The sequence below is a fragment of the Tyto alba genome, unplaced genomic scaffold, assembly GCF_018691265.1.
Source record: "Tyto alba isolate M040663 unplaced genomic scaffold, T.alba_DEE_v4.0 Super-Scaffold_40, whole genome shotgun sequence".
NCBI classification, from domain to species: Eukaryota; Metazoa; Chordata; class Aves; order Strigiformes; family Tytonidae; genus Tyto; species Tyto alba.
Window position 1 is genome coordinate 24,716,540 of NW_024881316.1, and position 16,028 is coordinate 24,732,567.

Consider the following 16,028-nt stretch of genomic DNA (forward strand, 5'->3'; position numbering starts at 1 on the left):
AAGCTTTCACTTTGCTGTGTTACTACACGGTTATGAAAGGGATTGGCATCTTTGCTGGAAGCCACAGCACCGGTATTTGCTGATACCAGGATCCAGTAGCCAAGTCTTGGTCGATTCCCATGTGATAACACTCCTCACACACCACCCTCGCTCACTCTCATGAAGATCAAGAAGGAATTTCCCCTCATCTGCCAAGAATACAGCCCTTGCATGACTGACGGAGGAGAGTATGGAGATGTGCAAGGGTTGCCTTCAAATATAAACTCTGCCACAGGCTGTTGAGCAGATATCAGTCTTCTCTTGCACAATGATTTTGGTAGGCTTGGTAATTAAAATAAAACACAAGCCAAGAAATTGTTCAAGGGAAAGCGCTTCAGTTCAGCGATGCTCAGGACAAAACTTTCTGTAGCTTTTGAAAGAGTGGAAAAATTAGCACACAAAAAAAAAAAAAAAGCCTACCTTATTTATTATTTCTTGATTGCTCAGATCCTTTGGCTCATCTGGAATTGTCACAAGGAACTTAGAAACATCTACAACCTCAAAATGAGTTGGAAGTCTTCCAATGGATGGTATGAATGTGAAGGTCAGTGGTTTCGTTCCAGATTCTTGAGAAGTGACCTACAAAACACACAATCAGTTCAACATTTTGTCCAAGTAAAAGTTGTTTTTGTCAGAGTTGGAATAACATTAATTACTTCATCTACATAACTTACAAGTCTACTGTTAACTATACTGGTCATTGGGTTTTTTAACAGGTCATTGTATATTAAGGTGTTCTTTAACAGACAGAATACTGCCTTGATTGTACCCATCATCATCATCCTATATATTCTAATGGTGTGGCACAGCAGACAAGAGAAACTCTGTTTAGTAATTTGTTATTCTTTCCATTTTCCATACCAGAAACAGAAAACTATATTCAATTAATTTCAAGGCTGCTTTTATCTTTGTTTAACTCCTCTTTAGTAGAATAACTATGTAATTATAGCACTGTATCTGGTCATAATATAGCCTCTGGAGTATTTTCTTAACAGCTTATAACAAATTGGAAGAACCTTTGCTCTGGAGAAAGCAAGCAGAACATGTTTACATTTTCTAATGCAAATGCAGCTAATTCTGAACAACATCTGGGATGATTTCTGATTCAAGGAAAGTATTTTCTCCCATTTTCCTTGAACCATGCAGCCACATGCACCAACTAATTCTGTGTCTGTCTTCTCATTTCTCCCTCTCCAACCTGCGTTCTCACTAGGGCCATGCATGCAGGGGCTGAATGCACTGAAGAGAAGAGAAACTAAGAGAAAGCAATTTCACGTAAACATTCAATTTTATGACAGTGCTCTCCCATCACTTCCATTTCCTTCACAAGAGATACTAGACAGGAAAAAGAAGCACACACCATGGTAAAACTCTCAGCTGCTTTTCCAGCTATCAGGGAGAGGAACTCAAAAGGCCTTGGCAAGGTAAGTAGAGGGAACCACATCCCAAACCACTGAACCTGATATGCTGACTTTCCCACTACTTGTTGGTATAGAAAATCATTCTTGCAGATTCAAAACTATGAAATACATAGATATTCCCTTGTTTTATCATCTGATTTAAAGCTTATGGCAGTTAATCATGTTTTCAATGAACTAATATGCAGAACCTTGAACTGTGTTGAATCATAGAGAAAAACAGGACATCACTTTGACTCTTTTTCTTTGGCTTGTTTAAAGTGAAACAAATTGGAGTGCTATGGCTCTCATTATGCTTCTTTGTAATTTGCATCCATAAGTAAATAGCAATTACAGAACAGAGTGGGATTATGGAATACATTCACATGACTCAGTCTTCTCATGGCTGGAACATTAAAAACAATAAACACAGATTTCCAGTTTTTAAAAAATATAAGCAAATATTAGTTACTTCTACTGACAGCTGTTTCCTGGAGGTCTTAAGCAAAACAGAAGCATGTTATTTATACAAACACTGCCAACTGCCATTTTCTTTATAATTTAGGAGAAAAACTTTGCTCTCTCAGACACACCCAGAATAAATTTCCACATGTCCACATCTAATTCTGAAAGAATAAGGTGTTTTGATGTTTGAAAGTGAAAAATTTGAATAAATAGCAGACATCTCAGTTCTGACATCGGACCTTTATATTCACAAACTCACGTGAGTAGGTTACGTTCCACTGAAGGCTTGTCACCCAGTTAGAGGTCTGCACTGTCAGGGTACAGGGACAAGGTAGTCTCTTATTTTCCCTGCCTCCACTTCACAAAAGTGGCCAAGCACTGGAGCACACAATGCATGGTCTGAATCAGTAAAAAGGTGGCTACTGACTGCTCCACCACACCAGGAGCTGTGGATGTTATTTTATGTGAGAGAGAAAGCAACATAGCTCTATCCTTCCCTCAGCAGCCAAGGTACATGAGTCTGATCATTGCTCTTCATAAAGCAGCAACACAATTTTAAAACATTAATAACTGGCACATTAAACACTTAATCCTTGCTCCTGATACAAGTCAGCAGAAAAATATCAGTTCTCAAGGACATACCCATTAGCAAGCAACCATCAGTCCCTACAATGTAGCCAAGGATGCAGCCTCCACCCGAGCACCTGCAATACCCAAAGGTGCTCTTCAAGAAGCAGGATTACCTGCACATGGGCAGGAGCACCCATCATATTAACATTAGTGTCTTCTTACACAACACCTGGGTCTCCACTGAAATCAGCTAGAGATGGCCTTTGCTTTCATCTTTCCTCCCTAACTAGGAAATGCAGTTAGTGACTCTGGATGCCTCGATCATCTTTACTAACAGTTTCTCCCTCTACCCCACCCTCTTGTTGTGCTCTTGTTTGTTGCTTGACATCAATTGTTTTGTACCAGTGAGTATTTGTGTGTCAGAGCACAAAATATTCCTTTTAAAAGAGAAAGGAAGAAAGAATAAAATGTGCAAATACCAAGCTCTCACACAAACACATTAATAGAAATTTTCAATCAAATGTGATAGATTTGCTAAAGTCCCAGTACTTTATTTGCATATTTGTAATGAGGAAACACAAACAAAAAGCCAAGTTATGAGGCTCCAGACCACTGCATAGTAATGGGGAGATCTTGCCAGAAGCTACTTCTGTACTGTGTCTTACCCCGCACTTCTAATTTTATTGCTTTGGTGAAAAAATTAAAGCATGAATGAAAAAAACCCCTTGCAGTATTTGGCCTAAACACATTGCAGAAATAACCATCAAAATTGTTTGCAAGCTAAAACAAGATTGGAGAACACATGTAGAGATGTGCAAGCTAGAATACTTTTTCAGGTGGAGGATGCCATTAAAGCAGGGTATTATTTATATTCCTCTAGTATATTTTATTTCTCCTGGAGTTTAGAAATTATAAACCAGAAAACAGAATTACTGCATTTCAGAAAGCTTTACGTGTGGAGGAATATGTTCCACTTGGGTTCATTCATAGTGAGTGGGAAACAGGAACTTCTAGCAGGTTAAACTGGCCATGCAATCTAGGCTGCATCACAGAAACCTAGACAATGAGCAAATATTACAAGAGTGGTCAGAAAACCCAAAAGTTTCCACTGGGGAAAACAAAAGAGAAAAAATTCTCGTTTAAAAATATGTTTGAAGTGGTGGTTTTCATTTTACAGATTTCAAAAAATAAGTAAAGATAGTTTAATATTTTAAAATTTAAACTGGACAATGTGAAGCAGAAGGAACCATAATGTACTCCTTTTTTTTTTTTTTTTAAAGGGTTGAGAAAGGATTTTTGCACCTTTTTTCATATATTCATCTGCTATATCTCTCTGGCTGATGTTTCTATCCTTGAAGAATTGAAAGAAACAAACAGGTTGGACTTTCAGCATTTAAGTACATCTATTAATAACCACCCTGACATGTAGAGATAAATAATAGAGAAATAACCTTAAAATTCAAATATATACATGAAACTTCCTTGCAGATTATTATCTTTTCTCCATAACCAGTAGTAACAACAGAAGGAATTCAATGCCTTATATTCCTTGATGCTGTATTTCACTTGAATAAATACAGTTACAGTGGCAGAAAGATACCATATACAATGTCTATTCAAGTTAATATTAATAATTCTGGTTCATATTACATAAACTTTTTGCACAATTAAATAATTGTTTTTAATTGTATCCTTTCATGTTACTTAGTTCTTTGAAGGATATCAATTATAGAGTTTAATATAAATAACTTTTGAATATCCATTGGGGGTTATAGGCTGCTGCATAATACATTGCTGAATAGCTTCTAAAGGAGAAACTTATTTTAGATAACTTCCATGGCTTCCTATGTCATCAATTTACAAACAGGTTTGTTGCATAATTAATACCATGAATTTACAACTGCCCTGGGGATACTAACTTAAATTATATTAATTATTGATTTCATTACCACAATTTCTATGGTTCTTACTTGTAGAGCACATTTTTATTGTCTTGGTTGCCTTATAAAGACAAATGAACACTTCCATTTAATCTCTCACATGCTCTATATGCATTCAGCATGCTGCCTATTTTGTAATTTAAATTGAGGTCCCATTGTCAGTGATTGCTTCCCAGGATTTCCTTCTGGAATACAGATTGCTAAAGTGAAATTGAATACATTGGTTCACATTACCACTTCTTCCACTGATTTACTAATGCAAGTCATTTCACTAATAAAATGACACCCTGAGAAAACCTTGCTCCTGAAATATCAAGCACTTCCTTTTGAGACTGTTTATTTACTTGTTTAAAGGACAGAAAATTTATTGTATGCATAAATAATAGCAAAATAACAAGCATGTGCATCATGACATAGAAACACGTTGGCTGAAGCGCTGTTTTGGTCAGAGCACAAAATCGCATGCCTGCAATTCCTGTGTGATAAATATAGCTCTAACACACAGCGAGAGCACAGCTAACGCTGCTCACCCAGCCAGGGAGAGCCGCCATCCGAAAACATGGCCCAGGTTGTGTAACCTCTCCTTAAACTCCTTTTCTGTGTTCAGACTACAGCCAAACCACAAAGAGACATTGTCTCCTCCGCGAGACAGAGAAAAAGGCTAGTCTACTACAGATGAAATTATCAGTTAAAGAGATGTAAAAATCTTCAGCATATCTTCATATCCTGACTTATTATAGCTATCACAGTAACCTAATAAGGATTAGCTGATTATTGTGTAATATGAGCTTTGGCTTATCTAAAACCTTTTATAAACAGCAGCAGATGATCATCTGAACACCAATGTTATATCTGTGAAACTTCAGGGGAAAAAGCTAAATTCACTCCAGAAGTCCAGGATGAAATTACAGCCCAGCTGAAGTGTGTGCCAAAATTCCCACCGACAGCTGTGATCCAGGAGCTTCCCCAAGCCCCGTGATGTGCCCATTGTATCACCTTCAGCAGATCACTTTTGCTTCTTTCAGTACAGCAGCACACACTAAAATGCACATACAGACAAATATCTTTTGAAAATTAATGTGTGTAAAGCACTAGAAGGAGCAAATGAGTAATAGTATAAAATTGTAATCTATTTTTCAAAACACAAGAGCTCACTCAGCTGAAGTGTTTCTTTCCAACAATAATTTTAATTAGCTCTTTAGCCTAGCAGACTTTATACAACTGTAATTGCTCTTTCATACTGGTCTACACACATGCAGCTAAGCATGGTGAAAAGTAAGTAAAGATAACCTTTAATTTCCTCCTTTGCAAATGGGGAGTAAAATACCTTGCCTGTTATGCTTAATTGATTTAATTAAATGAAGTTTGACTAAAGGGTCATAAAACTTTAGACCTTAAGGTGACCTGGGTCTCTGAATCATATTTTAGGATCACTGACACCCTTGAATCCCTTATTTGCTCCAGTGTCCTACTAGGAAGTAACATCTTCCAAGCTAAAAACACCTCTATTGTAATATACCAAGTTGCTCTACTCCACCACCCATTCACAAACCTCCAGCCAGGCAGTTCTGTACCCAGACTGCTTCCAGCTACTCCCTCAGCAGGTAATCACCATTTACTTCTGTCTGTCCTGCATTCATTATACTGTGTGGATCAGTCAGAAATGACCCAGAAATATTGCTGCTGATTTTGTACAGGTTTTCTTGTAGTATGGCCAGGCTTGCCATCTGGTCTTGTGTAGAAGTCAGTCAAAGACTGGCAAAAGTAGACTGAAAAAGTTTTAAGGCTGACTGTAAATGAAAATTTAAGGAAAAAAAAAAATGGTGCTGTCTAGCATACACATGGGCCACTTACCAAATATTTTGGCAGTCAGAAGGTTCCTTAGGAAATGAGAAACTTCAGACTAAGTCCAGTGCACGTAGATACAAAAAAAATATCTGCATCTGAACTTAGGTCCTTACAAGGTCATAGGACTTATGAGTTTGCTTGTAGAGTATCCATACTAATGTATACACAGGCATATTCACAAACACTGATATACATAATGTATATTTATATAGTGTCATGATACTTCTACCCAACAAAAATGCTGCAGACTGCTTAGTCACATTAGTATAACAGCAGTGAGGCACAACAGATATCAGTTTTCCAGTCCTTTTTTGAACAACTCCATCTCAGTTATTCAGTGAAAAATCGGAAGTTAACCTGAATTTATTCTTACTATTTCAGGCCTGCAAAAGAGTCCCAGAATGCTGCTGTCATCCTCACAGCAGTCTTGCAGCACCGCCTCATTAATGTGGATGACATAATTCCCTTTATTTTCTTTTCCCAAAAACTATACCTATCAGTAAGTAGGTTTAATTTCAAAAACAAGCACTGGGAATAGAAATAAATCCCTGTTTACATCTGTCAGAGCTGAGAGATCAATCTTTTGTCATGCTAGCCAGGAACTTCAGTTTTACAGTAGCACACATCAGCCATTTGCCCTTTGGTTTCTCAAGATGTCTGAGTGGTTGAGGGCCAGAGGGATTTCAGCCAAACCAGCTCCCTACCCACAGACCTGGGGCTCCCATGGGATGAGATTTCACCACCACACCACTGAGGACTGCCAGTCCTGCCCTCAGCACCGCAGGAGGATCAAGCCCATGTGGTGGTGCCACCACCAGTGAGCACCTCAGCAGCTCTCCTATCAAACATGCATTGCAAAGCAAGTTTGGCAACACGCCAGTGATATGGTTGCAAGCAATAAATTCTGGGAGCAGGTGGTGCCCAGTATCACCGCATCTGTGTCTGTATGTATCCCTGCACGTGTCTTCTAACAGACCATTATTTTTGCACAGTGAACTAACTATTGAGTGACTACAGAAAAATTATATACATGTGCTAATAAAACATGTCATGTTATCAGGAAACCATAGCTTGAAGACTGCTGAAGAAAAACAGGGGATTTTAACAGATGCCTCCAAAAATGCAGGCACAGAATAATAGTAGAAGACTTCAAAGTGGATAGGGTAGAAGCCCGAGGGCTACAAGAACAAATCATTAATGATCAGTTATTACTCACTACAGGAATGCAACCTTGTGTGCTGGTATTAAGGATAACAGAGGAAGTGAAGAACTGGTATCCAGCATATGTAAAACATATCAAACGTGGTAGAATTTGGATATAACATAGAATTTGCTGTACAATTAAGTAAGAATAAGAACTGTTAGCAAACACATAAAAATAACTCTAACTGGGCTAAAAATGCACTACAGGTAATCCCACCATCAACATCATATACCCCCCTGCAAACAACTGCAGGTGGTGGTAACATCCATAAAATGCATAGAAAAAAAAAAAAAAAAAAAAAAAAGAAGAGGTAGAAATGAGAAAGTTTGTCTAGATGAGTTTTAACTGTATAATTATTGGGAATGAGATGTAATAATTAGACCATTTGGTCTTTAAGTGTGAGTATTGCTGCAACTGGACTAGTAAGCATCATATAAGCTCTATTTGCATGTGAATGTGTGTGCATGTTTGTGAACAGTACAATGAGGATGTAGGTGCTAAGAGAAAACAGTAGACTGAAGAGAGGGTAAGTATGAAAGGTAGTGCATGGAATTCCCTCCCAGACTGATAAGCTCAGAATATTAGTGGTCCTGCTGAATACACAAGATGTGATAAATTCAGAATACCAAGAGTCAGCCCGATCTGACCAAGATCACCAGGACACAATGGTATCAGCAGCAAACGAGTTGGACTCCATCCAAGAAGTCAATAGGTGCTATACATGGAGAAAGATTGCAGGAAACAAAAAACAAGACGCCCCAGCATCATTTTTGCCCGCTCACCTAGAAGCCAAAGGCATAGGAGTCCAACCTTCTGCTTCTGCACAAAGGGTTGCCCTCTCAGCTGTGCCTCCAGCTGGGTAGCTATGAGTTAGTGCATGAATGTACCCAAGACCTGAATGAGTAACTAAATGCACGATGTTAATAGTTATTTGCTGTTAATAAGAACAGCCTCATTCTCTTAATGATAATATCTTGACTAATAAAAAGCATTCTGATAAATATCTTTTGTGAGGGGTGCCTCTTCCAACTTGACTCCCTGTCAGGGAAAAGGGAATTAACAGCATTATAACTCTGTGATTAGACTGATAATACTTCGATTATTCTAACTACAGATTTTTGCATCTCTATGTGTGTTTCTCTAACTCACATAAGCTGCATAAGGTATCTGGTCTTGTATCTCACCCTTGGGGCTTGGTGGTGATTTGGACGCAGCAGATGGGATTCAGCACTTCCCACTCGTGCAACTTTTCTGCTCATTTTTGAAGGACTGTCTTCCTGCTTTGTTTACACAAAACTGAAGGAGGACTGGTACAGTCTCACTTTAGCAGCTGAGGTATGCTTTAAACAGCTCCAGGTTAACAGCTGTGTGTGAAATCCCTTGTGAACTCTGATGAGGGTGTTCTGGATGTCAGGGCTCTCAGTACTTCACTGCACAAACCTGCTGTTAGCAAGAGCACTTTAGCAATATTTCAGAGTATGCAACAGCACTGGCAGTCTGTGTTTCTCCAGGTATAACTCTATCCAAAACACTTCAACACAGAGCATGAACACCCCTATCATCCAAGTCTAACAGCAAGAAATGAACAGCCATGGCCCCTTATACCACAGTCACCTCATATTGTAGCAAGCACTCTAAAAAAAATTCTTCTCAAACCTGAAGGACCACAGGTTCAGGCTCAAATTCATTCTCACTTCCAGCACCTTCAGCAAAGAAAACTGCCTTTTTCCAGGAGAGGATACAAGACAGTTTCAAACACTGAGAGGTCTCTCCCCACCCAGAGGCTTCATCTACCTCTGGGTGACTTAAGATCGTGCCCATTCTCTCTGTCCCAGATTAGTACCTCCTAACATTACCTGCTGCCCCCAGATACAACCAACCAACTTCACCTGCTCTCACCAAAACACCAAAAACCAGAGAGATGCTGTTACTCACACACATCCTGTAGGTACCGTAGGCATATGGTCACCACTGACATCTGTCTCCTCATTCATTTTGACTGTTTCTGGTTCCTTAAAATTTCCCTGTTCCTCTCATTTCCCTCTTTTATTACTTCTGTCAGTTCTCAGCTAAACAATGTTAAAAGTACATTTAAATTTTTGATAGCTTTTTCAGGTTAGGGTTTTTTTAAATATTTTCATTTTTGAAAACTAAAAAGTAAGGGGGTTTGAATGTTAAAACATTTTGGCCAAGAGTAGTTTAATTGGAAAGTAACTTTTCATTTTAGAGTAATTGATCTGACAGGTGGAAAGAAAAGGTTGATGTGATTTCCTCTTGGCAGCACAGATTCTATCAAGTTGTCTCCTGTGTTTGGACTTTTCCATTATTATTATTATAAAACTTTCAGGTTTATTTCTTTTAAATCTCTGAAGCATGACACTTTCAATAGATACCTCCTTTCCCAAACTGCTACATCTTCTGTCTGGGCATTTGTCTTGCTAAGGAGCAACATTTTCGGAGCAGGGATCCAAAGGATATGAAGAAACTCATAATGTTCTACAGCTTAAATTTTCAAAGGCTATGCACCTGGCACACTCATATCAATGACAGATAATAACACATCTTTCATATTTTACATTTATCTCACTAATTGTTCATGACATATTCTCAAATATGATTTTCAAGAGCCAAGAACCCATCTGGAATCTGGATTTATCAGTTTTTTGATCAATCAGAAAAAGTTATTTGAAAAAAAAAAGAGAAAAGAGGTGCTTCCATATATTTCATGAAGTGCAAATTAAAACCTTAGTCTTTAACCACTCTTATATGACCAGACTGAGGACTTCTAGTTTACCTGCTGTTATTTTTTTCTGCTGCCATTCCAGCAGACAGCAGTGAAAGTCTTCCAGCTAGCCCAGATCCCTCAGCTCCTTTCCATAATGAAGAGAACAGAGCTCTCAGTGATGATACATTAGGGATACACAGAGTATTTTGGAAATATTAGATGCTAATTTTTCAGCTTTTTAATCAACTATAGGAGGAGTCAGTTAATATTTTAATCATTAAGAAATTGATTATTTCATACTGTATAATCATCAATAGGCTTCCCATCAGAAGCCACACTAATCTTTACAGTCATCTGCACAAGGGATTCAATGAAAAATCAGTACAAACCCATCTACAAGCATTCTTACCTCTCCTCTGCTAATAAAACTCAGTAGGATGATAATTCAGATGTCCCTTTCCCCAGGCTGTTTTCTGTAGTATGTAGAGCACAGTGGGGAGATAAATAAAGAATGAACATAAAAAAGCACTGAAGAAATGTGTGTGATAAAACTGAAGAAGAGGTCATATTTTCCCCTTCTCAGCAAGGATTTTCAGAAGTCCTTTTAATGAGCTATTTTCTGAGTAGGTCTGTGTAGGCCCAGAAGAATGCTGGCTACAAAGAGTAATTATTCTGGCACTCAGCTACTAGCCAACAAAAAGGTAAAGCTGAATGGCTGTTGGCTTCTTCTGCACATTCACAGGAGGGCAGGATGATAAACTTAAAATCTCATTTCCTTCTCTGTGCTAATCATTAAAAAGTAGCTGTCTTTAAACATTTAACTTGAGCTTTCCCAGATGCCAAGAATACTGCATCTTTAACAGTGCCAGGGTCATTTGCATACGATTTTATCTATTTGGAAGAATAGCTACACTTGTTACAATTAAGTAATTTTATTTCTATTTTTTTCCAACAAAAGCATTTGTGTGAAGAATTGTCATTTCACAAACTTGACTTTGTCTCATCAAAAAAAAAAAACATTTTGAGTTTTGCACTCTGGCATTATCATTCAGCTAAGTACAGTCATGTACCATTCCTCAGATATTTTAGAGTGTAGGAGAAAGAATAGGAGTAGATTTTCCACAGCAGACTTGGTACATTTTGTACCAAGAACAAGCATAATTTCTTTAGCCAACAAATCTGGGCAGCCTGCAAACTGAAATCTATACTTTGCCTCAGGCTTCCTGTGCAGCCCTGAGTAAGTTCCTATAACCTTGTTATACTAAAATATTCTGACAGTCCCTGGGTAACTGCAACTTCTTCACCATATATTCCCAGATATTCTACATCCACATGACATTATTTGACTAGTTTTGGTGAAGGTAATGTGTAGTTAGCATGTGCCAGCCTTGACAACTCTCATCTTTCTGGTTTATGTACCTAAGGATGACATATGGCATCTATCAAATCTCCCATTTCAGTCCAGCCAAGCAGCTCTTCATAACTAGAACTATCTTATTCAGATGGGTATCTTTACCTAATTCAAGTTCTAGTTTTGCCCTGCAAGTCATATTCCTTCCAGAACAGAGATACAAATGGTGGTGTTTACTTCCCAAATCAGGTTTTTCTTTCTAGTTTTATGCTTGTAGTCTTATATTTCAGCGTAAATTAACACATCTACTGACCAGTGATTCTTTCCTTTCTCTGTTTATGTTGTCCGTACTAATCTCTTACCAACCTAGGCTTCTCTCCATCACTCTCCTCTCCATTTCTAGTTTCCAGTCTACCTTTAAGTTATGACAAACAGAGTTTACAACATCTGAAGGAGACTTTTAGAAAAGTGAGAGAACACGGTATATTTAGTTTCAGCTTCATGACCAAGTATGCTACTAATGTTAGGCTTCTAAAGAGGACTCTTCCCAATTTAAGCAAAACTATGTCAATGCTATAAAGAATACTTTAGACTTTCTGCTGAAAATGTGTAAATAACACTATGTCTATAGTTACTACAAACTAACCAAAAGGATCACAGTATTATAAAAAGGGCAGATGACTTAATTTTAACAAACAAAAATCTGCATGTTGTCATTTAGTTCTTACCAAGATTTTCTTCAGAAGTTCCCAGTAAAGAATACAGGTGACAATGCAATGAAAAATATTTTTGCATGTAGTGACAAAGAATGTAGATTGAGTACTTGATTCCTATGTATTTGTACTTTCATGTTGCATCTTTATTCTAAGCAACTGAATGAAGGCATATATGTAATAATCATAGCTTTAGATTAAAGAAGCAATTGAGTTAGTTTATTGCCAGAACTACAATTTCAGAGATTTTATAAACATTTTTATCACCTTCAAATATTTCAAAGACCGTATTCCCTATAATACCCCAAAATAAACTCAGTACAGTCAAGGCTGACCCTGAAAGTAATTCCAGTATATTCCGTATAGATCCTTAAACTACCTTCATCACCAGGGAGAACTGGTTACCCTCAAGTTGTGCATGAAGTTACATAACTAATATATGCCACATGGGATGTATTCTTTCTCTCCTCCTGTCCAGCAGTTTAGCATTTTGATTATGTTAACAGCGTTCTTATGTTGAGGTTAACCTGTGCTATGTTTTTGTATTAGCTGAAGACACATACCTTCTGCTTCAACTTATAATTTTTATACTCCAAAATTCTATAACCTCTGAAAGGGACCTTTTCTTCTTTTGCCTTAGTGGCAGATGACTCGGCAGTCCCCTAAGAGCAGAGCTGCCAGATTCAGGGAGAATGTTGCTTGCTTACTGCATTATTCTAAAATGTCTGTATTGAGGAGAATCCTGCAAGACTTCAGAAGAGAAGATTTTTTTTTTTTATCACTTTAGACCATTCTTTGCTGAGAGTTACTTGCAATAAGTCAAATTTTGAAAAGTGAGTGAAAATGGATGTGATTTCTTAACTTGGTCTTAGCTTTGAAAAGGGAAGAAGTATATATTGGTTGTCAAGCTATTTCTGTCATTACTACTACTAATAGAACAGTACCTTTTATCAGCATGCTCCCAATAATAACAATGTACATTATTTCAAAAAGAAGCTCTACTTTTAGTTAGAGTCAACTCCAAAACTCTGGAAAATAATATTATATATGCATAATTTGCTAACAACATAGATTGCTTTTTGTATTTCATCCATCTCCTGAAAAACATGTTTCAGGTGGAAATTAAGATTTCAGGTTGAAATGAGGATTATATAGGTCAGGAGGTTAATATAAATTTTTAAATCTTAAAGGGTTTCAGTTATCAGTTTGTTGTTCTGAAATATTAGTCAAAGTCTTAATTTCCACTAGCGTAGATCATTAAACCAGACATCAAATATATGTACTTCATTTAAATTCAACAGGAAAGACACTATAACTCATGTATTACTTTTCCACCCAGTGTTTTGACAAGTTAGAAGATTTACAGATAATAAACAGATTTGGACTTAATAAAACTCCTTCTTACATTTCAGCAAATAACTCTTGCCAGGATTCTTTATCCCAGAGATTATATAAGTCCTGTGAACAATATTAAGAAATCACAATCAGTTTTAATAAAGCTCTCACATCTGTAGGCACAAAGGCATCATGCAATCTGAAAGCTTCCTAACCAATGTCTTCTGAACAGCTTCATGGGTTTACATAATACAGAAGTATATCTAGTCTCAAACTAAAAACAAACAAACAAACAAACAAACAAACAAACTAAAACTGTAAGTCATGCATTAAGAACATCTTAACAGCTATGTATTGGCAACCCAGTATAATTGTATTTATGCACACTTTGTACTAAAGCTTCAGATTATTTTAAAATTGTCTTAACTTAGTTTTTAAGAAAAGGACATTGCTGTATTATTTCTGTCAAATTTTATCTTTTTCATGGTGTTAGATCTTATGTTCCTACTGACTGTGACTGTTTCCTTGGGAAATAACATGATTAGGAGCTCAGTCCTGCCAACATTATCCAGCTGAGGTTTTGATTACAGCAGAGACTACAGGTCAACGGGAGAGCTCAGGCACTCAAGAAAAGCACAAGGCAGATGTGTCGGCAGGACCAGTCCTCTTCTCTGAAATGCTCGTTCTCTGACTTTTAAAGAAAGTATAATAAATGACATGCATTTTACCAAAAAAGCAGTTACCTCATGCAGTACATGTCTTACAGCTCCAGTCTCTGATTTTGCATCTACCCTGTCTATTAGGTCTTGTTTGTTAACTAGACAGAAATTGGCACAGAGAAAAAAGTTTGAAAGTTAAGGAAATGAAACAAGTTATTTTTGGAAGTGACTCAAAAGCCATCTTGTACCAAGTGCTTGTTTTTCCTCTGCTTCTGAGAAAAGATCCTTGTAGGAAATTACCAGATATACTAGTAGCTGGTAAAATTTCATTCATTTAAAAGGTTGTCTGTAATTTTAGTAGAACAAGTCAAACGCTGTGTATGTTGCATGTAGTATTGCCTCAGCTGACTCTATATTGCCATTATACATAGGAAATCTCATCTCCTTTGCCATTCTGAAGTGGACCAGGAATTTTTCATTTCAGTATTTTCTTCCACATAAAAAAGTCCATTTGCTTGAGCAAAATCTTTTAACAGAACATATTTGCTTTCACTCACTTTTCATCTGGAACGTTCGTTGAATCCAGGATGGACTGACCAGTGGAAACACCAGGATGGAGAGACAGAACTGCTTTTGAATATGCTTCTCTTTGAAGGACAAGTTGGAAACTTACCCCAGGTTTCCTACAGCACTGATGAATGCCCCAGCTACCAGGCTATTTTCAGATGTCTCTTTCTCAGATGTGTTTTTCAGCATAAGCTTTGAAAGATGGCTTCCTCCATTAGCATCAGAAAACAAATTGCCAAAGGTTGAAACTTTCCTTCAGATAAAGTTTTTTCCTAGCCAGAAATGTCAAATCCAGTCATTGAAAGTTATAATGGTGATAGGACCTTCCAGGGCTGGGGAAGGAATCAGCACAAAAACCCTGAAGCTAAGGCCTTTGATGAAGGATTTGAGGAGCGAGAGAGGAGCTTTAGGCAACATTGGGAGGACACCTTTTGTTCTGCAGTGCTCGCTGGCACCTGCCTTTCTCCAGCGAGCACCTGAGACCCACTTGCAGTACCTGAATTTCGCAAACAAGACAGAAGGCTGCCGATGGCGGTCTAGACTGAAGGGTTGTCATCAGCCTTTATTCTTCTTCCAAAACAATGCATTTGAGGAATGCACATGGTCACAGGTAGATTTGAAGTAACTGGCAGACGTTTTTGTTTGACTTCTTACTAATGGTAAGTAAACAGAAAATTTAAGGCTGCACTGACCCATAGCTCCTCTTAGCAGAATTTGACAGCAAAAAAAGGCTTATACAGAGGATTTCTGCTACAAAAACAAAATGAGGTCTGCTTCAGGGCTCCTTGTCTGCTACATAGGGCACAAACTATTTCTTATTGATTACGTTTTCCCTCTGGTTTACTAGAACTTCAGACATTCATTAGAGCATTCAGGATTAAGAGGCTTTTGGCATGCTTTCTGTAGAAAGTGTGTCTGTGTGCGTGTTTGTAAAATGAAAGACAGGAGAATGCTATGTGGGTGGAGGTGAAGTGTCAAGAATTTGTGATTTGCTTTTACAAATAGCTATGTCAGCAGACTATACACTAGTCCTATTAAAATAAATTAGGACTTACTCACATGAAACTCTCGAGTTTTTAGTGATTACCTGGGAAAAAATTAGTTTTTGCACCAGTTTTTATGAAGTTTTTGAGATCACATAAAAACAAAAATAAAATGTGCTGTGATAAGTTTGCACCTGCCTACTTAAAAATATACTTCATTCCATGAAGGCTA

The 16,028-nt window shown here is 37.6% G+C and overlaps 1 protein-coding gene across 3 annotated transcripts in view; it reads right to left on the reverse strand.

The window, feature by feature from the left end:
• LOC104363331 (muscular LMNA interacting protein) overlaps window positions 1-16,028 on the reverse strand; it is a 116,677-nt gene that overhangs the window by 68,961 nt on the left and 31,688 nt on the right. For all 3 annotated transcript variants that reach the window (XM_042803278.1, XM_042803280.1, XM_042803279.1), the window contains exon 2: window positions 460-618. In XM_042803278.1, the coding sequence (XP_042659212.1) occupies window positions 460-618 (159 nt within the window). The remainder of the gene's footprint in view (window positions 1-459; window positions 619-16,028) is intronic.